Source organism: Mauremys mutica, chromosome 2, assembly GCF_020497125.1.
Source record: "Mauremys mutica isolate MM-2020 ecotype Southern chromosome 2, ASM2049712v1, whole genome shotgun sequence".
Classification (NCBI taxonomy): Eukaryota; Metazoa; Chordata; order Testudines; family Geoemydidae; genus Mauremys; species Mauremys mutica.
The window spans coordinates 288,016,714-288,043,297 of NC_059073.1; the positions used below are offsets into that span (position 1 = coordinate 288,016,714).

A 26,584-nucleotide genomic window follows, 5' to 3' on the forward strand; every position below is an offset into this window, starting at 1 on the left:
TATTTTAAATGAAAGCTATACCATGTGTTTCTTGCATGGAGAGAAAGGAGGAGTGAATGGTTTACAGGATGACTTGTGCATTGAGAGAGGAGAGGAAGGAGAGAGATAAGGGTTTGTGTCAATGTTGTTACCCCATCACACTCAGAGAGGCATGGCTAGGGAGCATGTGGAACTGTCCCCAATACAATATTTTGATTATTTCTTAGCTTGTGATATCATATTTTATGTTACCATTTGCCTCAGGGAAACCCGAGAGGAGCAGTGGGCTTTGCACTAAGGGACATCTGAGAGTTATTTTTAATTTATTTTTATTAGATTTGTTTCTAAAGCAACATGCCTGTGCAGCACACTGCAGTGGCTGGGCAGTACCGCGGGGCAGCACAAGACTTAAGGGAGGCTCTGTGGTGGAGCAGCCCTTCAGAAGATACGTAGAACCCAAGTCCCTCTGTTCCTGGTGGCTGGTCTACTAGATTATTTGCTGAGTGGCAGCAGAGTATGGAGGAAGACATGGTGTCTGGCTCAAGGAGCTCACAGGCATAGGCAGAAGGTATAAATCTCCCAAAATAGCCAATATTTTTCTCACTCATTTAAATTGGTTCTCAAGACCAAGGCTCAGTCTCTGAGCAACAGCTAAGTACATAGTGGAGTTTCCCTTCACAGTCACAGCACAATCACTATCTAACTCAGTTTAAATCTACGAGATTTTATGGGTATGACGAGCTGTGCAAGTGTTTGCAAGGTGTGAAGAAAGGGACAGGCTCTTCCGCCTCCCAGGTATCTGCCAGAGGTCGGTCAATGAACCCAGGAGAAGGCTGGACACTGCGTCTGCAATTTGACTCCCATTTTGTAAGGCACACTGGGATGTCTCAGGTGTAAAATGAACAATGCAAACCAAATGATTATTTACTCCATGTTGAGGCTGCCTAACAGTTTTGATTCGAGCCATCCATTTTCAGTTGCTCATAACTTTGTTATTCTAAATATACTTCCCACCTTAAAATAGAATTTTAAAAAATTCTATTCCTATGAAATTGGTGCGCCTGTGAAAAAGAGTAATTTACAGGCATGCTAGGCGCCAATCCTGATTGGTCACTAGACAATGACCCTACACAGAATGATCTCTAAATGATGGAAGGGCCAATCCGACAAGCCTACTGGAGTCAATGTGTAAGGACTGCTTTCCGGTCAGGGTGAGAGAAAGAGAGAGAGTGTTCTCATGCATGAAGTAGGAAATACGATTACTAGATTTATTGGACCAGCAAATATTTTTACCAATAAATATGACTCCTGTGGAATGGAGAAAAAATTAACTGTGTTAAAAGTAAGATGGTTGTATCACCAGTATCAATAGCTCTTTACCGCTAATGGACTGTACCAAGCGTTTACCTCTATACAGAGTCCCCACTGGAAAATGTCATTTTCTTTAGTCTATCATTTCCTGTGAAGTTCTCCATGCCTCATTCATGGGGAGTTCCAGCCTCAAAAATGGCTTTATTTCTCCCAGTCCATGAATTCAACTGTTTTTAGTCTTGCTTAGGAGTGTGGACGTGTTTTATTTCATATTCACAGAAGAAGAAACACTGTAGCTCTTGTTCTGATTCTGCCCCCTTCCCCTCTTACAGGAACTCAATAGGACAACATGAACTTTACACACTAACCTAAGGGGGGAAAAAAGGCGGGTCCCACCTCAGGTCAGCCCTTTTTGACGGTGTCGCCTCTTAATTTCTTTTTAATTTTCTTTGTGTGAGTATAATGGTGATGAAAGATGCTAGACCTGCAGACCTGGAGACTGAAGCCCTCTGTTTACCCACAGGACAGTCAAGCTCCCCTCGACTGCATACCATGCTGCCCCATCTGTGTGCGTTAATACTGATCTGGAAGCACCATTTCTGAGACTACCCACCAATTAGTGCAATGTTGGTTTCAGCACCCACCTGTAGGTGAACTGTTATGAAATGAGTGGAATATACTTAGCAGTGACCATTGTCCCTTTAGGAGAAACTTTACTCCGATTTAAGTAGGATTAATTTCACAAGGATAATTAAACATGATCAGACATAAACAATGGACAAAATATACCCAATTCTTCAGCAGCACAAGCTTAAATCTTCTTCCTTCACTGCCGTGTTAGCTCGAGAGACAGCTTGAGTGTTGTCCCTAACGCAACTTCAACGAACACCCAAATGTGTTTAGCTCCATTTAAATGGTGCTTTACACTTAAGCTAGCTGGCCTAAGATATTGCTTGAATCATGGGAGCTGCCAACTAGTAATGCAGTGGGAACTCATCTACAAACACTCTACGCAGCGGGAGTGTTCTGCAGTGTGACTGCTCTCACTTCAGGGAGGCTGACCCAACAGAGTTCACTCTAGTGCACGTAACCAGAGCTAACAAGGCAGAGAAGACAAACTCTTAGTGCACCTTCTATTTCCCGATTGTAAAACCGTGAACTATTTATTGTAAACCTTAAACCTGATGTGTCCCTTTCAGTGCGCTGTACATTTAACCTGATAAGGAACGGCAGTAGCTCAAACATGCTGAAGCTCAAATTCAACTCAGAGAAACCCCCAAGATGCTGACACAAAGGTCCCAAAAATTCTTCACGTCACAAAACTGGGTGGAAATCTCCCTAAAACAGGCTCTCTCGCAATACTTCAGGACTTTTGCAACTCAAGTGCAGTAGCCCTGAAATACATGAGTGCAGTTGGGGTCACAACTAACTCTAACTGATGTTCATGGACTCTCATTAACTTCAAGAGAGAACCAGTTACCATGAAGAAACAAAAGCACAGAAGCAAGTGAGATCAATGATAGCTGATGCAAGACATTTATTGATATGCACTAGAGCATCTAATAACATATCTTGACTTATATTTATTTTAGCTTTTTGTCTCTCAAACAAACTGAAGTTTCCACCTTTTTCACACCCTTTGCCTGTGGGAATTGCAGTAAAACATTCTTTGTGTTAATTTTAATATAGTGTTATGTCTTCATCTACAGGAAATAAACCCCCACACATATCCTTAGTTATCTACAAATTTTAAATCACTTACAAGCATACTTTTTAACCTCTAGGAAAATACTTTGAAAATAATCGTAAAGGACTTAATATTTTTTTCATTTTTTAAAAAATAGAGTACTGTGACAGGCTTTTTAATGCCTTTTTCACTTATATTTTTTGTTTAAATTTCCAAAGAAAATGTAAACAGATGTTATTTACTTTTGGTTGATCAACAGAAATATAAGGATTTCTTTGCTACAACCATTTGAAATGCAACTCTACTTCATTAACAAAGTCATTACTAAGCAAAAACCAGGTCAAGAGAAAATTAATAATGCCACATTCCACTGTATATCTTGACAGACCTAGATCTATTTTATTTCTGCTTAAAGATGGCTATGGGATAAATTCTTTTCACAGTTGCATCTGTGTAAGTTTGACTTCAGTGGAGTTATTTTGGATTTACATCAGAGAAAGTGAGATCAGAATATGGCCCAATAAAATAGAAATATTTTCAGTTAAGAAATATTTTCTCCCCTTGTATGTCTGTTACTCTCCAATGTACAGTAGTGCAATATTTCTCATAAGTGAAGAACTAATATATAGCCATTGTATAGCTTAATTATAAAATATACAGTATAAACCAATGAGGTGTTATTGAAAAAATGATAGTACCATAAAAGAGGTTTTATTTCTTTCACCACCTATAGTCACTGAGAAATTTTCAAACTTCAAAAATTTAGTGCACGTTTGTGTACAAAATATACCCTTTAGATACTGAAATGAAAAAGAATATTAAATTACTGAACTGATTTTAGCCATCCCATGTTCCAGGTTCGGCTCTTTAAACAAGAATCGTAATTTTTGTGAAGGCACCTTTGTAAAGTTAGATGTACCTTTTCTTAGGCAGTGCTCTGCAGAACACTGGATCAAGTTTCACATGATCTAGTTAGGTAACATCAAGACTGAAAACACTGGCATGTGATGTTCTAAGAGAAAACTCACTTAATCCTCTTTAAGATGATTAGCAAGCAAACTGTCTCTTAGCATTCTTCTAACATCCTGGTCTGTACCATACAGATAAAAATTATTGTTTTTTCTAGCAATATTACCATGTGACTCAGCTTACATAAGGTTTTGTTTCTTTTTCTCATATCTTCTGTCACATAGACAATGTCAGACACGCAGGGCCAATTCCTGGTTCTACTGGTATGTCTATACTGCATTTAAAAACTAACGGCTGGCCCAGGACAGCTGACTCAGGTTTGTGGGGTTCAGGCTGACGGGATGTTTAACTGTGGTGTCGATATTCAGGCTCTGGCTGGAGCCCAGGTTCTACAAGTCTGTGAGGGGCCCAGAGCTCGGGCAAGCCCGAACGTCTACACTGCAGTTAAACAGCTGCTTAGCCCGAACCCTGAGTCAGCTGGCACAGGCCAGGGGTGGCTTTCTAATTGCAGTGTAGACATATCCATTGAGAACAATGGCAAACTTTAACTGACTTCAAGTGGGACAAGAACCTAGCTCTAAGAACTCAGTCTTATCAAGGAACTGAGCACCTTCTGAAAGTGCTATGCAACATCAATTTTCACTGACGCTAGTGATAGCTGAGAGTGCTCAAGACCTCTCAGAGGCACTCAGCACCTGGCAGAATTATACCCTTACTGGATTAGCCACCATCATGCATTTGAGATCTCTGTGTCAAAGCTCTAGAGAAACAGACCGGTCTATGATAAAGAGTGACCTCTGCAACATAGCTAAACCAAAGTGGCTACAGTATAATGGTACATCTTGCACTGGCAGTGTATTCAAATGGCACAGTTCGTTAAAATCCCATAAAAAACTTGAAGCACAACCCCACAAAATTTCTGTCAAATGTATTCTTTAAACAGTTGTTTCTTGAAGAGGGTTTTAATTGTATTAGTACTCCTGCAATTTTGGTATGGTTCATAGGTAAATTTTCATTAGCAGATTAGGAAACTTTAATCACTAATGGTGAAGTTTAACCATTAACATGTACAGGAGACATAATCAACCATTCTACTAACACAGTAATTGTTCATTTATGAAATAATTTATTTGTGGTTCTACACGTTTTAAATCTGGATTATAGATATTGCATTAACTTGTCCATTCCTTTAATCAATACTCTTTTAAGTTTAGATAATGCAAACCTCTATCATAATTTAGATGATTTATAGCATTACTGAACTTGAATAAAGAATGCAGAGCCATAGAAATGCATACATCTTAAAAGATTAACAAAAAGTAGTTGATTAACAATGATGGCCTTTTTTAATAAAGGTGGAACACAGTTGTACTCAAGGGGTGAGACTGGGCTCTGTTGAAGTCAATGGGAGTTTATCCATTGACTTTGGTAGGGTCAGAATTTCACCAAAAATGTTTCAGCGGTCTCTTAAATCATAAGTCAGTAGTGTTGCCTAAAAAGTGTAGTACCTTCTATCGGTTTCACTCTCTGGAAAATATATAATAATAATTTAAACAGGTTGCACATTCTAAAAGGTTTATGAACACATTTTTGGTAGAGCTAATTTGTCCCATCAGCATTTAGTAAACGTAAAGCAGTGCAAACTATTTTGCTGGCTGTCTGGCATGTACAGTGACAGAAGATATGCTTACATGAAACTACCCTCCCTTTTCTTGATTGCTGGGAGGGATTGCCAAGCTGAGATACCTTAAACGTCTCACCACTGAGTGACTTCACAGTCTGAGAGATGAAGTAATTTTTAAACTCTCGAAGAAAAACGTGCTTGCTTATTTATATTTTTGTCACAAGTAGGAGAGGCAGGTCACTTACTGAACCTGCCTCTCACCACTTCTCTATGGAATGATATGCTTTCACCAGGATCAATTATAAACTGAACTGATAGAAGTGTTCCCTTTAAGACTGGAAAAGCTCTACATATCACGATCTATACGTTTTCCTTCAGGTATTTTTCTTTTAGGTGTTTCCCTATAATTCTCACCACCAATTTCACCCGCCCTAGAATGTTTTGGTTTGTTTGTTTGTTTATGTATTTTTTTATTTGATTTTAAGAATGCTGCTTGTATCTGCTCAGCTTTGGGAGGGGTCTTCCGTGCTGATGTGCAACATAACAGGCTCGCCGACAGTTCCATAGCTGAGGGTTCTTGTGGAAACTTCAGTTTTAAAGCTGGACTGTCCGTTGTCCGCTGACAGCTGGACTCCGGTACAGAAAGACGGTTTCAGTTTGAAGGAAGGTCCAGGTGAGGCTGCTGCCGCTGCTGCCTGCACACCAGGGGTGACTGCTGCAGTGCATGTCTCACTCACATGGAAAGAAATGTTAGATGGACCCACGGACTGCACTCCTGTTACTCTGGATGTGGTCATGAACATTCCTTCAGGACGGTGCTCCTTGAACTTGCTGAAAAAGCTTTGGCTTGGTTTAGGAACAACAGGTCTCCCGAGATTTAGCAACACAGGCTTCCCCACCGTCGGTTCATTAATTTCTGTCTGGAGCACAGAGATCTCACAGGGTTTGTCTTCTGTATAGTTCTGATCATCACATCCATAGGTCTCACCTTCCTCAGGAAAGTAATCTTCAAGGTCTTCCAGAGTTAGCACTTTTCCATGGTGGGTCAGGATTTTGGGATCTCGGTTGCCAATGTCATCCGTCTCTAGCTCCTCTGGCTCACCAATTATAACACTATCTTCCTCTGGAAGATCCTCATCTTGTACTGTGTCAGGTACACCCCCTTCAGCAGTCCAAGACTTATCTAACTCATCAGCTTCTTCCTTACCCCCTCGGCTCACCGGTGAAGGTGGAAGGTCAGGCTCAGCTGTATCAGCTGTCTCCAAGCTAAAGACAAAGGGTTCACCCACACAGGCAAGCAGTGGGGAAGTATCTTCTGAAACATTATCATTGCTTGCTTCCTGCATGCAGCTCTTTCCGTCAGTCCCATAGTCAATGAATGAACTACTTCCTAACTGTTCAGACCCACACTGAGAACTTCTGTCTTCTTCACTGTTGACTGGAGCTCCTTCCTGGTCAGCTCCATATGCAAGGGTCGGGATGTCGACATCTGAAAGACTGTCTCTAGGCAGGGAAGACTTGGCTTGCTCCACTAATTTATTGTTGGAGTTGTTTGTGTTTGGGTCATCTTCAGAGGAACGCCTAGGTCTTGGGCCAGGCATAGTGAATGTCAGTACTCCCGAATCATCTTTTTCTGGCTTTGCTGGGGAAGCTCCTCTTTTCTTCGCAGGCTTGGGTGATTTTTTCACCTTGAATTCAATTATTTCCTCCACTTCGACCCATTTGGGTTTTTGTTCTTCCACCTTGGTTTCTACGACAACAGCTCTAGCTGCCGCTCCTTGTCTGTCCTCTGGCTCTGTCACAAAGAGCGTAGGGATGACAGTCTTCCGCGTGGCCTCCGGCTCATGCCTGTGTATAGGTTGCCTGACCTTTGTCACATAAACTGGCTCGGGGGTCAGCAGCTCTGATCTTGGAGAGCGGGAGAGAGAGTAACCTGAAGGAGGACGGGCGGGAGACGTCTTTCGCTTTTGCCTTGGGGTCTTCACCACAGTTGTTATCGTTTCCTCTCTGATGACAAAAATGATTGAAATGGAGTTTGCATGAAGCAAAAAATCATTCTGGGATCCACACTCCCTCAGCATACACCCATTGTGGACAAAGCCACCAAGGTGGAGTTAGTTTTGTGAGCACCCAGTTTTGTGAGCATTTAAGTTTCAGAGGGACACACACATACTCAACTCACTTTCAGAATCAGGTTTTCTGTCGAGAGAGCTCTGCACTGTCCCATCCAAATGGTTTCCAAATCCATTCACACTTGGAGTGCACAGAAGCACATTGAGTATGTCCAGCTAAGGAGCTCTCTTTTAGATGCCTGCTACATTGCATGCTGCTTCACTGACTAGTATCAATGATTTTCTTAGAACAGTAACAGTGTTACTTTGCAGTCATATAGCAGTTTCATCCAAAGATCCCAAAGACACTCAAGGAGTTCAACCCATTCTCCCTGATCCAGTCTCCTTGGGTGAAATCCTGGAGCCAGTGAAGTCAATGACAAAAATCCCACTGACTTCAACAGGGTCAGGAATTCACCTCTTATTTATAAACATATTCTCTCTTTTTGTAGCTTAAAATGAATGGTCACAAAGAAAGGGTTTGTTTACCTATCAATCAACAGCATGGATCACAGATCTGCATTTTCACACACACAAAAGCAGTGTTAGAAGATCATTAAGCACACGGGGGAAGCCAAGGAAAGGAAAGACAGTTGAAATATTTTCTGAAGAAGCTATTCATGCCAAGACATTAGTATTCCCACTTGCTGTGTGTGTGTGCGTGCATTTATTTTTCTCTTTATTTTTACAGTAAAAATGATGATTGGCTAGCATACTGCACGAAACCTGATCCTACCCTCAGTGTGAGTTTTACCTATGAAGTACAGGATCAGGCCCATAATGCATGTTCACTATTTCTCAGAATAATTTATCGGCTTTGCGGTAGGTATGGTGAGGTGCTCAGAACAACAGGGACTTCTGCACACTGAGGTCTATATTATCTGCAGTTGGATACATACACAGTGATGTCAATGGGATGCACCTATCCCAGGGCAGAATTTGACCTTAAACATGCTGCAGTACAGAGTGGGATAAATATCAGCTTCCCCCAGACTTCTCAAACAAATCAGTCCTTTTCCCCTGACTTTTTCCTGTAGACATAACATTGAAAAAGCCACAAGGAAAGCCACATGTAAAAATGTACATTTCAAATAGCACAACCGCCTGGGTTTAAAGAGTTTCAGCCCCAAATTTAGAGGTGGCTGGTCCAGAGGAAACAGGCGAGACAAAGCCAAGTTTGTTTTTCATTGAGATACAGCCTCTAGCACAGAGCCAGAGGCCGAAAGGGAAGCAACTGAAAGATAAATAAAGAGGACTGGACCCAGGAAGGAATGAGTATGAATTCATATTTTTAGCCTCACTCCCCAGCTACACAGGGCAGTTCCACGCCTCAGTCTATAGCAAGATGGGCCTGCTGTCACAAATTTATGCATTAACTTGCTCTATGTTGGTAAAGTTTGAACATTGCCATCCTCATAGATACATACTTAGGGCATGACTCATCTCCCATTGAAGGCTTCATTAAGCATTGGGTCAAGCCCTCAGAGGTTTAACTCAGTATTCTCTGTAGAATTTACTTATCAGGACCTTAGTAATCAGTTTACTGAATGGCATTTTGTGTTGGTGGAGTAATATTTAACAAAGTGTATTACTGCTGGAGAGAATGAGAAGACAATTTAAAAAGGAGAGAACTAGAACAAGATTGCTGACATCACCAGATGAACCAGAAGAAATCCAAAACAAAATGCTTTGTCCTTCTGTCTGCTGATATATTGCAGCAGAGGATCACAAAGGTAAAAGCTTTAAACTTTAAACTGTTGCATGGCCTGACGCCGAGCAATCCCTGGAAGAGCAACAAGGACTCCTTTTCTTGGGCTACTTCTGAATCTGTTATCTAAAACTGTGTCTTGGATAATCTCTAGCTAACCCACTGGTATTTCACACATGGCACATGACCATTTGGTACGGACAGTAATGCTAGGGGTTCTGCTCCTTGCAGAAGTAAAACTTTAGCACCACGGCCCAAAGAGCCCAATCTAGCTGCCACTGAGGTCAAAGGAAAACAGCAAAAGGCAGCACCTCTTCCCCACTTTACCCATGTCTGTCTATTGGCTATTTAGTCTGAAAACTCTTAGGTGCCCGGACCTGTTGTCTTACACACCTACATGGAGCCATTGGTACTCAATGTGCTATATAAATGAATAGACGATTATAAGAATATACAAGAATAATAAAACAAGTAAAAGGTGGCATTAACAAGGGTACAAAGAATTCAATTACTAGTATCTGCTTTCATGTCCAAGCCATGAGCTTGCTTCTAATCATGTCACATCTCATCTTATTGAGCCAGATTCTACCTTCTCAAACTCATGTGCAATTTCCATTGACATCAGCAGGATCTGTGCTCATATAGCTGAAGGAAGAATTTGGCCCAGACTGAGTCTAAACGCTAGTGTTCCTGCTTTTTGAGGGGGATGGAAACATTTTTCAGGTTGGTACATTTTATAACACAAAATACCAAGAAATCGGATGGGATGGGAATGAACACACTTGCACAGCCAATAAACACAGGCTTGTTATTGGATCATGCATAGGCAGCAAGTCAAAACATGACTGTTAAAAAAAAAAAGCACTTACATGATGATGGTTTTCTTGGGCACTTTAGTCTCTTGTTCAGTGACTACAAAGAAAACAGTATGAACAGCATGGGGTTAAAGAAAGGCAAAAGCTGAAATGATTAAATTAACTTTGTTAAGTTAATCAAGAGAAACTTGAGTGAAAAAACACATGTATCATCCCATCCATGCTTTCTGTGGTTATCTGCAGTGTTATCCTTAGCGTCTCTGGTCAGTACTGGGGAGTCCCAATGTTGCCTATGCAAGGAATGGTTTTGAGCTGATGTGGATTCTTATGGAGACAATGTTATAAAACGAAAGGAACTGTTTTTTCCACCTTGATATCCTGGCATTTGTCTTTGGAAAATCAAAACTTCTGCAAGATACCATGTGAGAGATCGAAATATGTCTCTGTAGGGAATATTCAGCAGAGCTAGAATCCTTTAACCTATGATTGTCATGTTTCTGGAAAAGGAGTTTCCTGGACTAAATAATCAGTCAGTTTGCAGGGTTCTGCAAACTGGATTCAAGATCCAAGCTTATCAAAATGAAAAAAAAAATCATTATAGAAAACTAGCACAAAAAATCCCTCAAAATCAGAGTCCATCTATATGCCTACAGTATGCATATGTCTGCTCCATTCATGCATATTAACTCTGTATAGCTCTCTATCTATGCCCCCTAATATAAAATACTGCTTTAGAGGTGACTACATAAAGATTTCAGGTAGGATCAATTAATCAAAGATTTTTTTAAGTTAGAGATCTAATAAAAAAGGAAAAGCAAAGAGGTATAGCGTTTCAAAAGCTAGTAGAGATTTTCATCATTTTCTCTATCACTCTGTTGGTACAGCATCATGACGCCATATGAACTAGCCTGTATTTAATGCACTCAGAACTATAAGTGGGATTTTGCAAAACAAGACCCCAAGCCCCACTCTTTGTTCAGTGACAAGTTAGTGAGCTTCTAAAAGGCTTTTTCTTTGAATTATATTTCCAGCAACCAGCTTAATAAAGCAAATAAGCTCCAGTATTATTATTATTTAGTTTGCATAATTTAAAAAACACTTTAAAAGTGAACTGCAAAATTTTCATTGTTGTTTTTCCAAAGAAAGCTGTTTATTGTCCCAAGCCATTATCTGTATAGTAACAATGGCTGCTGTCCAAAAATCACAGAGATATCACAGATAGTTCCTGTTCAAAATACAGGGGGGGAATCTAATCTGATACATCTTTTAGCAAATCCCGATTCTTTAAATGGTCACCAACACATCTATAGACTAAAAAATTCAAAATATATTTAAATTATAAGACAAGATATTTGAAATTTAATTTCACCTTCACTTAATTTACAAGGGCCCTATCCTGCCATTGAGCTAAGTATGGAAATCCCATTGAGGTGAATGAGAATTTTGTACAGAAGTTGATGTCAATATTCTACGTTTTCTCTGCTCAAGTGCTAGTTTTACAAATGCCTAAAAAAAAAAGAGCACGTGGCTGTTCCTTGCTGTCTTCCAGTTTCTGTTAGGCAAACAGACGGCCAGATTCTGCTCTCAGTAACACCTATGTAAACCCAGATTTTTTTCATTAATGTCAATGGAGTTACACTACATTTACACTGGTTTAAATGAGACCAGTTTTGGACTAGAATCTAGAACTTGGACTGTAGCTATTAAATATAGGAAGAAATTATTTTCAAATATTTTGTCTTCAAAATTAAATACAATTTTAAGCCTAGATATATATTTCATTAGTAACTTGGAAAACTTCTGAAACTATTTAAAATTTGCTTTACTTGGAAGTTGGACTGGGCCCATAAACAGTATTTTGCTTTTGCATCCAGGTTAGACATGTTCATAGAATCATGAACCCTTTAAGTCAAGATTCCCAAATAGATAAACAATCTGGATATAACAAACTAATAGAAATACTCCTCCAGCTGGGACCTATTCTTCTAATTCCAATGGGGTTACTCCTGGTTTAAACCAAAGTAAGCAAATGAGAATCAGGTCCAATATATTTATGAAGATTAATTAGTGTGCAATAGATATACGATGTAAAGCAGGGAGGTTGGACTAGACGACCTCCTGAGGTCCCTTACAACCCTGATTTTCTATGATTCAATTATTCTAAATAAATATATTTTATGAGGTTCTTTTAACAATTACTGTATGTTGAATACTAGTTGATCGTTAAAAATGTATATAATGAGTATCCAAAATTGTCTAGCAGAAAAGAACTGTATCAAATGTTCAGTTAGGAAATATCAATAAATATGTGTCATTAGTAACTGGTATTTTATTGAACTGCACCTTATTAAACCTAAATTAATACACTGCCAAGCCTAAATACACTGTTCTCTGGCCTTGCACACAATTCCCATTATCAATGTCTGATCTTGCACTCCTTCCAACTGACAACAGTCCCGGTCGTTCTGCATAACTCCCAACTGGTGTCAATGGAGATTCTGTATACAAAAGTTCTGCAGGACTGGGCACAAGAGCGCCAATCATAAATTAAATGGGGTACAGGGGCCCTAAATATTTAAATTAAAACTTTAATTTAGTGCATGGCAGTTTATATAGACTCTCCGAGGTCTGATAGGTTTGAAGCAATCCCATATGAAGGCTAGAACCACATGAAAGTAGGATGAGGGCATTCGGGAACATTCCTGCATCAGTACTATTTGTAGGATTTATCATTTCAACTTTTTTGTAGCATTTTAGAAAAACAGCTTTGCAAAGCAGGAGATCTGGATAAGCAGATTAACAGCTCTAAGCATTAGGTTCAGCCAACGACTCTACGTTTTTGTTAATATGTTAAACCAACAGCTCACGCATTATGAAAGGATTATAAGAATGTGTTTGAAGGCAAATAGAACCCTCATAATTTTGAGATGCAGGAAATATGATTTCCAACGTGATTTTTATTACAATCTGTAAATTCCACCTTGTCCCCCTCTGAAAACCATAATATTCCATTGTGCAGGATGCACTGAGCCTGTATATCAAGAAAGATGATTACTGAATTTTCCTGATCCTTGGTGCTAATTTTACCAATTAATACACAATGCTACTCGTTATTTTTTTGTTTTTTACAAATCTACCAACTGTTAAATCTAATTACACTGCAGACAATTCACAAACAGAACAGAATTTTCTAAACTGCTTTGTATGAAATACAAATATTGTACTTTTTCTCTAAAGAAAACCAGCCGGGGTTGGAAAAGCAAAGTTATAGCTTTAGAAGCCTTTACTTGGAAACAATACTGTGCGTTTGCTATGACTGAGATGTTCTTGTGCAAGGTACAGTGCTGAACACATTGCCAGCCCGAAACTAAAAATAAACATCAATAATAATAGTAAATTAATCATAAGAGAACAATGAAAAAAAAATATCCTGACCTTCACCCTAAAAATGGAACTATTAAAAAGTCTAGGGAGCAAACCCACATTCTTTAGCTCTTGGGCAGGTCAGTGGGAAAAACAGAACTAAAAATACTTTGTACTTCTACAGCTATTTTGCCTTTGAGAATCTCAGAACACTTAACATTATTCTGTGAGACAGGTATTACCAGGTAAACTGAGGCACAGAGTGATTAAGTAACTTGCCAAAGGTCTTGCATGGAGCCAGTGGCAGAGGTAAGACTGGAACCCAGGAATCCAGATTCCCATTTCCCTGCTATAAACACGCTCCATCTCAGTGTTCACTCTTCTGCAAAATCTTGCTTATTTCCACTTGTGCTTATGATTATGCCTGCTAATAAAAAGCTTTCAATTTGTCATCTCCTAGTCTGTACCACGCCAGTCAGAGATGATGGGAATTCAATAACTTTCAGAAATGTTGCAGTTTTGTTTTTAAAAGTGAGCTGATTGCAAGTTAGTGAACCTGGGTTGAATAGTTTGCGGTATTACGATGTTAAACATGAAAGCTAGAGCCATGGCGAATCCGCATGTCTTTAAAGATTTGCGACATCTAAATTAAGCAGCAAGGAGTTTGGTTGCAAAGCAGATATTCAACTTGAACTCAAATAGAAAGGTTCTCTCTCTCTCTCTCTCTCTCATTTTAACCCTACAAATAATTGTGTGGAAGTCCTTAAATTCTTCCTGAATTTGGATTTCTGTTTTTAAATCAGTTCTCAGTTGACTTCAATGCAGTGGCCAGGTGCTAACTGAGGGCAGAATTTAACCCTACACATCACAGGCTTGGTGCCTGGATTGCTAATTGTGCACAACAGGATTTACTAATTTAATACTGTGAGTAATAAACAATGTTTGGCTCAGTGAAATAAACAGATGTAACAGTACAGAAAGGCAAGGAAAAAAACAATGGCAACAAAAGTTTCTGTGAGAGTCACAGGAAGAACTGGCAACAATCACACCATACAGCCAACTGCAAACAACTATTAAAATAGGTAAAACTCTTAGAAACAGTGCTAGTGTGTGGGAGTGGACCAGGCCCAGTGCCTGGTCTCCAGTGTAATAATATCACACTGTGATAGCTTATCTTCCTGCTGAAGTCACAAACAATAACATTGCCACCAATACGCAGAATCATAAGGATGGAAAGAGATGGCTCTCATCAAGTCTGTCTGTCCTTCTGTTCTTTGCCAGGGGAGCCTGGCTTCCCAGCAGATATATCCAGATAGATTATTGGATGTTATATAACCAGTAGTTCTTTCCTCAGTTATATGTATTAGGCCAAATTCATCTTTGGTGCAACTCCATCGAATGCAATGAAGATATTACAGGGATGACTTTGGCTCATTTTAACATTTTGCTCCGGAAGGCCCTGACCCATCTTTCACTGACTAACTGGAGTTGGATTGGGACCTTATTTCTGTCGACAATGCTGGTTTGAACTCAATAACCACTAGTCACAACGAGTATCTCTCCAGTTTAAACAACACATTGTTTTATTTCATGGTACTTGTGGTGCTCCCAGGCAATTGCCGTGTTAGATTTCTTCAATCAACGCCACCAAAAAAAAAGTATTTTATATGAACTATACAAATGTATGATATAAAAACATGAGTAATTCCCAGGTGAATTTAAATGCTTACAATGCTATAAACTAAACAACACTTTTAGTGCAGTTTTGTAATTCTTACTTTTTATTATAACATTTTCCTCTAATTTGCTTTAAATGTTAATAAATTGCAGGTTAGCCTCCTACAAGGTAAATGCACCAAGATATGCCACTCTGGTGGTGTTTTGTACATTTTTATCAGCATTCTGGGTTCAACACATTCACTCCCTGAGTAGGGCATATTATGGAAACAGCACCCCTCCAGCCGATTAAGTTATGATATCGATAATCCCAATAAAGTTCTCCCCTGCAGTCCTCAATGATTTGATCACCATAATACAAGGCCACAAAGGAAGTAAGCATAAAGCAGAGGAAAATAATTATGTGAGTATGTATGAGATTACCTGGGTTTCTATAAGGATTCAGAAGCTTAGGGGAACTAATGAATAAATTCTAACTTTTCTAGGTCATTAGAAACATATACTGATTCCAAACAGGCTAAATAAATGATAGGCCTGGACACTAATCTGGGTAGCCTATGGTTTCTGACTCCCAACATTAACACTAGCTTCAAGGCAAATGGAATTGTCGAGAGTACGCTTTCTCCCAGTCATGGCCTGCATTGAAATCCTGAGTGTTGGCAATACTCAAATGCCAGTGATGTGAAAAAGTGCTTACTTACCTGTGACTCTTGTTCGTCGAGATGTGTTGGGCACATATACATTCCTTTATAGCTGTATGTGAGCCCAATGCACTCGAGCCAGAGACTTTTGCCAGCAGTCCCACTAAGCAATGCAAGTGGCCCTACTCTCGTGTGATCAGAGCAGAGAGCACAGGCGTACAGCTATCATCTCCCTCTCCATTACTTTGCACTGCCATGTATCTAACTCCTGAAGTAGCGGGGAAGGTCATGGAATGTATATGTGCACAACACATCTCGAAGAACAACAGTTACTGTACAGGTAAGGAACCATTTTTTCTCCCCAAGTTGCCGATGCTGGCGTCCTCTCAGGAAGGTACCCATGATCATGTTGCTGCTTTGCACGTCCCATATAGGAATGTTGCTTAAAAAGGCTGATGAAATGGAATGAGCCCCAGTAGAGTGTAGTTATCCTTCATGGAAAGGAGACCGTAGCAAGATCAAAGCAAAGATTGATGCAGTCAGAAATCCAATGTGAGATACACTGAGCTGCAACTGATTCTCCCTTGAGTCTTCCACCACAGGCTACAAAGATTCTGGGGCAGGATCTGAAAGATTTGTATGGTCTATGTAAAATGCCAAAACCCTACAAACATCTAAGGTGTGAAGCTTTTCACCAGCCTTGAAAGTATGAGGTTTCAGGAAGAATATTGGGAAATGAATAATCTGATTAAAGTAGAAGGTTGATACCACCTTTGGCATAAAAGTAGGGTGCAGCCTAAGGGAAACTTTATCTTTGCAGAAAACTGTGAGAGGAGGGTCAGCTAAGAGTGCTAGAAGTACTGAGACTCTCCTAGTAAGAAGTAATTGCTAACAAGAATGCTGTTTTCACTGATAATAGTGACAGGGATGATGTTGCCAGAGGTTCAAAGGGGGGACCCATTAAATGGGTCAGAACTAGATTCAGATCCCACAAAGGTACCAGATCGGACATGAGAAGGTGCACATTAACAACACCCTTTAGAAATCTGGAAGCCAAGAGATGCAAGAAGATAGAAAAGTCATCCGCTACAAAGTGTACTGCACAGACAGATGCCAGATGGACTCTCGATGAACTGAGAGGCCAGAAAAATTTAGATGTAGTAGGTAGTCCACTATCTGTCTAACCACTGTGAGATTTGGTGATAAATGGTGAGATTCTGCCCAGATCAAAAACCTTTTCCATTTCACTGCATAGATCACTCAGGTGGAATCCATTCTGTGGCTTACCAAGATCGCGGGGACATCTCAGGAGCATAATCTCTCATGGTTACTCGACCAGAGATCATCCATGCGGTGAGGCGGAGAGATTGCCAGTTGGGATGCAGAGACATTGGTTTTGAGACAGGAGATTGTCAACAAGGGGTAAAGTTATGAGTGACCGAATGGAGAGTCGGTGTAGGTACATGAACCAGTACTATCTTGGCCAGGCCGGCGCTACAAAGATTATGGTTGTCTTGTCTCTTTTTAGTTTCCTGATCACCCTCAAAATGAGAAGGACTGGAGGCAATGCATACAGCAGATGGCTCGACCAGGGAAGAAGGAAGGCATCCATGACAGAGCCCAGGCTGTGGCCTGCTCTGAGGCAGAACTTCCTGCACTTGTTCAGGCTGGTCTGTTACTGAATATTCCAGACAGAGATGCCTCATTAGCTGGGGCTGGGTTTGTAAGAAAAAGTTCCTGACTAACTGTGGCTATGAGAGAGACAAGATTTTCAGGGGCTGCTCATTTCTCTGGCCACAGGCAGTGTGTCGTCCTCAAGAAATGGTAGGCTCCAGGAGGATGACTCCAGATGGCGAGTTTCTTGCCTTCCTCCCATGTTTCTCTCTCTCTTCTCTAGTGCTCTTCTGTAACAAGGATTACAGCCCTGCAAACAGGGTGCTGGAACAATTTTTATAGTGGGGGTACTGAGAGCCATTGAACCAAATTGTAAACCCTGTATATAATGGAAACCACTTCAAGTCGCCAGGGGGTGCGGCAGCACCCCCAGTACTCCTAGTTCCAGCTTTTATGCCTGCATATGGCACATTGTTTGAATCCTGGGGATTTCTCCATACTAAACCCCCAAATGAAAGAACTAACTATCTAATAAACTAAACTATACTAAACTGTCTTAAGCCTAAACTATCATTAGAACCATATACATTTAGCGAAATCTCTTTCTAGAAATCGGTTAACTGAAGCTAAAGAGCCACAGGGAACTCCCAACTCTCGCCACAGAAGGAACTCGGAGGGAGGCAGCGGCCATGCCCCTTTTATGCCGTCAGCTCTGAGCATGAGGGAAGCAGGGGGCATGCGCCCTCTGGTGGTACTGCTGGCAAAAGTCTCCAACTTGAGTGCACCAGATGCACAGACAGCTACGGTGGAATGTATCTATGCACAATCACTGGAAGGAGAAAGTAAGTTCCGTAGCTGTTTGCAAACCTCTGACATTCAGTGCTGCCTAAGCACAGTTATGAAGGGTGTAGTTTGTATTCTTTATATATTTCTGGTAGAAATAATTCAAAGAACAAGATAACTTAGGGCAGCAGCCCTCTTAAGAAATGAAGAGAAAGACCTCTCCACTGGAGTTCTTACCAACTTAAGTTAAATAAACAAACCAAAAAACTCCTAAAAAAGGAATGGATTCCATGAACATGTGATGTTTAATATCAATGTATCACTTGATAACAGGTATATTAATAGCTATTCGCACATGTGCTTGGAAACCCAGCTGATCCATCAGATGTATTTCTTTGGTAATTCCACATATTCTCATGTGTCATTTTAGGAGGCCAGTGTATTTCTGCTGGGGTTTAGTTACTGAGCCCTGTCTTTCCTCGGTGTAGCTCATATCACATTCTGCCTCTAGACTAGCACCACTATTGCTAGTTCAAATGGAAAGAATAAAAAAATCACCAGAATCAGTGGCAGCAAAATAAACCCCTGGCTTGCTCCTACTTTGCCATTTAATGTATTCCATAAACGTTATATAATAAGATAATTCATTGATTTCATCAGTTTGGAAATCAACTAAGTACGTGATGGGTATATATGATCTGCAGTATACGCATACACACATACATGGACATACAGACACATGTACGCTGACAATCAACATGAATAAGACTGTATGATAAGATGGCAAATATATTCAACCCTCAAGAAGATGACTTTAGGGTAATTCAATGGTATACTTACAGAGCTGGCAAAGGGTCATACCTTCTATAGTAATGGCTTGGTCTCCTCTCTTCTCCTGGGCCAGTAATGCTGCACTCTGCTGGCAAAGATCCGCTCCACTCCTGGCTGTGCCTAATCTGTTCATCAGCTAACAAGAAGCAAGCAATATCCGTAAAATGTAGGATACTTTTATACAGTCAATCCCCACTTTACCCTGCTGCAGCCAAGGCCATATGTACAATACAGGACTGAATAAATGGCTCAACTGAATCCAAGGGGCAAGATTCAAGTAACTTCAACAGAAGTTAGCTGAATCCAGCCGTAGAAGAATCTGGCCCTTGGGAAATATAGTCATGAAGCAGATCCCTTGAGTGTGCACATCTCAAATCAGTGCAATTTATGTTACTACTTTACTACTAAGGATTTACTACTGACTTACTACAAAAAATGAAGGGCAATTTCTCTTTTCAAGTAGTTGAAATTGAGTAGTTGATTTGGAATCTAAACTCAGCTCTGACTCTGCTTTCCAAACTGCCTCATTTTGCTATTATTTGATGAACCAAAACCTCAGATCAGCGTATCCCCAAACAGTTGGGCCCATCCCGCCTTTATTTTGAGCTTCTTGGTACGTTGCATGTAACGCTTCAGATCCAATAACACTCAAAATCTGTCCCCAGAGAGAAGAAATTCTTAAATTATGATGAGCCAAACAGCAGCAGCTGAAATCTGTTTGAACTTACTTCACACTCATAGTGTCCTATGTCCTCCTTAGAAGCATTTTTTATCACCAAGACGACCACGCCGCTCCGGGGCTCACTGAAAGTCTGGTATTTATTGACGTCTGTCAGCAGGGCACCATCTTTATACCACCTGTGCACGGAAAATAGCGAGTCTAAGGCAAAATGTGACATTTCAATGAGTCACTCGCCCATCAACCCAGTGGGCAGAGCAACGCACTCCCAGGTGGGAGATACAAGTTTAGGTCCCAGCTGGGCCTCACGCTTTCTGCATTTTTCAGGGATGTGAATCACTGTGGAGGGAGCACACTCATCCCCTGTGGAAAAACAGTCTTACTCATGAAACGCGTCAAGCCAATGCATAGAGCAGCACTGCCAGTCTTCAGAGGATGCTGTCCTGAGCTTTCCACTGCTAGAGAGAATGTCATGATGGACTGCCCAGAACACTTGGTTGGTGAAGTGAATGCATGCTGGGTGAGGACAGTTAAAGGAACCCCAAAATATACATCAGCACATTACATCTGATAGAGTCCCACATCAATTGTTATTTGCAGGTTTTTCCCTCTCGCACAATTGCTACAATAAATTGCATGAGGAAACCACCCAAACATTTGGCTTCTGTCAAGAAATAACTTCAAGAACTGACCTGATCTGAGGAGAAGGTGCTCCTTCAATGATGCAGGTAAACTGAGCATCTTCGTCTTCAACGTAATAAGCATTTCTAACCTTGTTCACAAACCTCGGCGGCACTAGAAAATAAGAATAAACTTAAGAAACACGACAGCAGTCAAAACATACAACACAGGTCTGTGGCTTGACTGGATCACTCCCATTGGTAGCAGAGTGCAACCAACAAAGAGATTTGACTTTCTGATTCACTATTCCTAAGCTATCAGAGGGAGCTTCAAAGAGGACACGCCAGGAATGTAATGCAGAACTGCCTGCGTGTTTTAATGCACATACCTAGTATATTAAACAGCAGGGAAGTGGTGACTAGTACTTTAAAACAATGTATCTGTATAGGACTTTACCTTGAACAAGGATCTTTCCGAGTGTACTGGCATTACCAGCCGGACTGGTGGCAAAGCACATGTACTGTCCTGAGTCAATACCCGTCAGAGTGTCCAGGATCAATGTGCAGGAACCATCAGGATCTTCTATTATAATGTGATGGGGATCCATCTCCACTGGTTTGCCATCTTAAAAATAAAAGAAAGAAAAATCCCTCATTAAACGCAGCATCAGTTTAGTACCAGTTTACATCCTCTGTTTGGGAAATGCACCCTTTTCTTCCACCTTGGACCCTGGCTATCCCCAGGATTGGGAAAAGGATGGAGGTAGGGGCTTAGAGCTGTATTTGCCTCTCTAAAAACAGCTGCACATTGCATAAGGTCAGAATAGCTGAAGAATGAGCTCTTCATGTTCCTTCTCTGCAATGCACCCTGGGAACACAGCCAAGGAGACACTGTCTCCACCGTGAGCGAAATCCTGATCTCAATGGGCACTGCAGGTGCTCATCACCTGCCATGCTTTGTCCTCATGTAAACACGAAAACTCTCCCGAAGTCTGTCCTGTGTGGTGAGGGATCTTGCTGATTATGGTGTGTTGTAAAAGGAAAAGACTTAAATGCACTGAGAGGCACATGAAACAGCTTTGTATCGGGTGTGAACTTTCAGCAAAGATGTTTTCACTGCAAGTAAAAACTGTAATTATAATAAAAACAATATCAGTACTCACACCTTCTTGTCAACTGTTTCAAATGGGCCACCCTTCATTAGATGTGCCTCGTTAGCACTACAAAAGTGATTTTTCCTCCCTTGGTATTCACCCCTTCTTGTCAGCTGTTGAGAATAGCCCACTTCCACCTTAATTGAACTGGCTCGTTAGCACTGAGCCCCCCACTCGGTATGGCAACTCCCATCTTTTCATGTGCTGTGTATTTATACCCGCCTTTGTATTTTCCATTCCATGCATCTGATGAAGTGGGTTCTAGCCCACGAAAGCTTTTGCCCAACTAAATTTGTTAGTCTCTAAGGTGCCACAAGGACTCCTTGTTGTTTTTGCTGATACAAACTAACATGGCTGCCCCTCTGAAACCTGTAATTATAATGTTGCTGGGAAAACATGTGATTCAGTTAAATGATCAGCTACCAAGAAGCTGGTATGGAGCAGTGTGAGTGCTGTGTAAACTAGGAGTGTGTCTCTCATGACAACACGATGCTGACTATACCTTTATACCAAGCGACTACTGGCGTAGGAGCGCCTGTTACTTTGCAAGCCAATTTGACAGTTTCGCCCAGCTCAGCTGTACAGTCAGCCAGTTCTTCCTCAAAATACGGAGGAACTGAAAGAAAAGAGATTTATTAGGCATTTTTAGTGGTTCTGTCTGAAGAATGACTAACGCAATGAAGAAAAAGGACACGCAGGACAGCCGATTTTTGCAAACCTTGAAGTTTCAACATGGGATACCTGAAATGGAGAGTTCATTAACCAACAGGTTCTAATGACTTCATGGCGTTACACATTGTTTGGGGATAAACAGAGATCACTGTGTGTTGGCTAGTGATTTTAGACCTGGGGGGACAGGAATGCTGAGTTTTATCCCTCGCTCTGCCTCACTCTATAGCCTTGGCAGTTCCTTAGGCCAAGATTTTTCAAAACTGACTAGTGGTTCTGGGCACTTCCAGTTTTGGCTGCCCAATGTGAGACACCTTAAAGGATCCTGGTTTTCAGAAAATGCTGAGCACCCAAAATGGATTCCTGCTTCTTTCCCCACTAGTTTATTCTGCACTGAGTACTGTTCAAACACTTTATGTTTTGACTTTTGTGTATATCAAGAAGTCGTATAAAAATAATTTGGAAGTCTCACTTTATACGAACAGGTTATTAGTAAAAGTTAAATTACCCAGCCTTGTTTTCTGTGCAAATGGAGTAGAAATAGAAGCCAAATTTTCTTAGGCTCCATCTGTAATATATGCAAGTGTAGGTGCACGTTCAGTAGCTTACTAAATATGCTATAAACCCACTGCATGCAATTACGCATAGTTTGTGAATGCAATCTGGACACTTGGGATCTCATTCAAAGCCCACTGAAATCAAAGGGAGTGTTTCCATTGACATCAATAGGCCTTGGATCAGGTTCTGATTCGGCTCCCATTGACATCATTATCAAAATACCCACAGATTTGATTGGTGCATGTTTGGGCCCTTTTCACCAAATTTTGTTCTCGGTTAAATGCCTATAACCCGTTTGAAATCAACAGCAGGGGCTGGTTGGGATCAGGTGTCCCAGATATATTTCTATTGCTAATTTTTAGTCTTTGTTATAGAGGTTTTAGCAGCTGTATTCCCCCACCAAATTATTTATTACATCTGGTTATTATGGGCAAGGACTGAACTGAAACCCTTAAACTTACGGTATGTCTACACTAAAAAAATAAGTCTGAGGTCTCATATTAGGTCGACTTACAGCCTACAGATTTACTGTTCTATTATTAGGTGCCAGCTAATCCCCCATTGCCAATGCAGAGTTGTTGCCTAGAACACACTGGGCCTGCTTCTCATTTACACCAAAAGGGCATTAAAGTGAGTGTAAATGTAATTTACACCCCGTTGAAGGCTCCTTTACACTACCTGAGCAGTGCAAAGTGGCCTATGTGTAAATGAGAATTCGGCCCACTATGGAGTGCTTTGTGCTATTTACCTAATGGTATACAGCAAACAGGCAGCTTAAAGTCTGACACCTGTGAATTATTATGTTCAAACTACCCTCCTTGGGTCAGTGATGTGCATCCTCACCAGGAGCCCGTCCACCAACCTAAGAGGGGCAGAGTGGGGAGCTGAGAGCCCGGTCTCAGCTCTGCTGGCAGCTCCCTGCTGGGAGCCTGGCAGCCCCCCACAGGCTCCTGGAGGGCTGTCCCCCACCCCTCTGCTCCCTGTTCCCAGTGGGGACCTGGGAGTGGAGAAGGGGAGAAGGGTCCAGCCGTCCTGGCTTCTCACCCACCCCTCTCCCCCTGCTCCCAGCCAGGAGCAGGGCAGCCATGTCAATGTCACGGCGCAGGGAGCCCTGACATTGACAAGGCTGCCTGGCTCCCAGCTGGAGTGGAGTCCAGCTGCCCAAGAGAGCCGGGGGCAGCGGGACCCTAGTTGCCCGGCTTTCTTGTGAATTTCACAGGTCCTGCCGTGAAATTGACACGACAGTCAACAGCCGATGTCAGGGACATTGTCTACACAGACACTGTGTCGCCCTAACTACACCAACCTAAGACTTGCACCTCTCATGGAGGTGGAGTTATGATGCCGGTGTAGCACGGCACTTGCATCGGTGGGAGGAAGGCTGTTGTGCAGACCCTGACATATTTAGACCAGCCTGTAGTTAAGCTTCAGAGGTGTAACGCTGGCCGTGATGGCTCTCTCCTTTCTGCAGAGCTAATCTTAACAGCAAAGCCATTCATCATTTGCACTTCTGAACTGGAGAGACATCAATTAGTTTTAGCAGAGTTTCAATCAATCTTCCTGACTATACTCACTCCACACAGGCAGGCTGATACGTTGCTGTATACCACAGATTTCCTTCACCCAGGAGTTCTTGATGATGACCGTACGAGCTTGAAGTAGGTACTTGCGGACAGAGTCTTCTCGCTCATGCCAGATCTCAAATGCCCGGTCATCTCCTTCCACCAGGTCATTCACATCTATGTGGGATAGCTGGGTGACAGGGAGGACAGTAAGAAAGTCAATGAAATGTCTTCAGTCACATGACAGAAATTAGACATGAGTCTGAACCAAAACCCTGGCTCCCAAGAAAGCCCCAACATTTAGGAAAGTTCAGGTCTAGATCTAATCTTTCTGAGTCAGAACCACCTCCATAAAAATGTAAGTGTGGTAAATTTTATTAGGTGACAGCTAATCCCCCATTGCCAATGCAGAGTTGTTGCCTAGAACACACTGGGCCTGCTTCTCATTTACACCAAAAGGGCATTAAAGTGAGTGTAAATGTAATCTACACCCGTTGAAGGCCCCTTTACACTGCCTGAGCAGTGCAAAGTGGCCTATGTGTAAACGAGAATTCAGCCCACTATGTAGTGCTTGTGCTATCTACCTAATGGTATATAGCAAACAGGCAGCTCGAAGTCTGACACCTGTGAATTATTATCTCCAGGAGAAATAATTACTTAATGTTAAAAGAATATTCCACATGATCTACAAGCCAGCATCAACAGAAAAGCAATGCTGAGATCTTAATGATAGAGGACGATACATTGTGAGAAACAACACAGGCAGTAGCAACATGAAGAGAAACTGCACAGCAGGTACTATACAGAGAGCAAAACAATCCAGTTGGAAAACACAGACTGTGCCTGTGATTGTCAAATAAGAATGAGACGGGGATTTTCAAAGGGGTCTTGGGGGGGGGGGGGTTAGACCACCCAACACCCATTGACTTTTAGTAGGAGTTGAGCATCTAAATCTGAAAATCCAATCTGAATTTCTTATAATTATACACACAATTAACTTGTGGAATTTATTGCCATGGGATGTCGTGATGGACAAAAGTATAACTGAGTGCAAAAAATAACTAAATACATTCATGGAGAATAAGTCCACCAATGGCTATTAGCCAGGATGGTCAGGGATACAACCCCATGCTCAAGGTGATCCTCAACCTCTGACTGGTAAAAGCCAGGAGTGGAAGACAGGAGCGGATCCCTCCAGAATTTCCCTGTTCTGTAAACTCTCTCTGGAGATCTGGTAGTGGCTACTGTCAGAGACAGGATACTGAGCTATGTGGACCATTGGTCTGACCCAGCATGGCAGCTCTTATGTGATATTCTTATACTATGGGGACAAATTACTTAAAATGGGCCTGCCCAATTCTTTTGTTGGCAGAGGGCAATTATTGGAAATACAGCATTAGACTGAAATGGAAACTATTCCAATTTACTGACTTGAAACCAAATTCACCACCTGGCTAATTTCATTGGCTTCAGTGGGCTTCCTGCTGGGGTGAACATAACTTCTTATATGGATCCTCACTAATGCACAGTGAAATTCTGTTCTTTTGCTGTCAGGTGGTTTATGACATATATTCTACCTGACGCGGAGAGCTAATATATGTATTTCAGTAGATGATGCAGGTTCTATCTGTTGTAGGGAATTTTGGAAACGAAAGAACCATTTGAAAGGATTAGTGAAATGTCATGTTTTCTGATGACCAGCAGCTGCATATCAAGAGAGAGAAGTAGGCTGGGAAAAAAAAGAAAGCAATTGTACTGGTGGGGAGGTAAAAGTAAGGGTTAGACCTTCATCATGTTCTTGAAGATGTAGCTGTAGGTGTCTGTCTTGGTGTCTCGCTTGGGTTTGCAGATCAGGATATAATTCTTAAAGAGGAAGACATGTCGGTTGTGACCTTTCCATGCAATTCTGGCTCCCGGAGCTCCTTCCCACACTATGAAGTGACCCTGCAAAAGAAAGCAGGACACACTAAGTAGAAATGATTGCTGAACTACTTTCACGGCGTCACTCTACTGAACAGCAACTGTTCTGAGTTCCATCCTCCATCCCATCCACCTTAGCTTTTATTGCAACACAGCAGATGATTGTCACCGTTACATGTGATGCATTCTGAATGACTCTACTCCTAATCTGCGTACACAGTTTTAGTCCCAACATTATCTTTTAAATTACTCCTTTGCCTACAGATAAATACAGGACATAAGTCTCCAGGATTGCCAGCCAGGCATCTT

General features: G+C 41.4%; 1 protein-coding gene across 1 annotated transcript in view; it reads right to left on the reverse strand.

The window, feature by feature from the left end:
* The window catches only part of OBSCN (obscurin, cytoskeletal calmodulin and titin-interacting RhoGEF), a 301,099-nt gene that overhangs the window by 45,777 nt on the left and 228,738 nt on the right, over positions 1-26,584 (reverse strand). Inside the window, 9 exon segments of the mRNA XM_045004158.1 lie at positions 6,116-7,577; positions 10,259-10,301; positions 19,144-19,249; positions 19,842-19,971; positions 20,485-20,587; positions 20,870-21,037; positions 22,069-22,182; positions 24,368-24,545; positions 26,141-26,299. Of these exon segments, the coding sequence (XP_044860093.1) occupies positions 6,116-7,577; positions 10,259-10,301; positions 19,144-19,249; positions 19,842-19,971; positions 20,485-20,587; positions 20,870-21,037; positions 22,069-22,182; positions 24,368-24,545; positions 26,141-26,299 (2,463 nt within the window).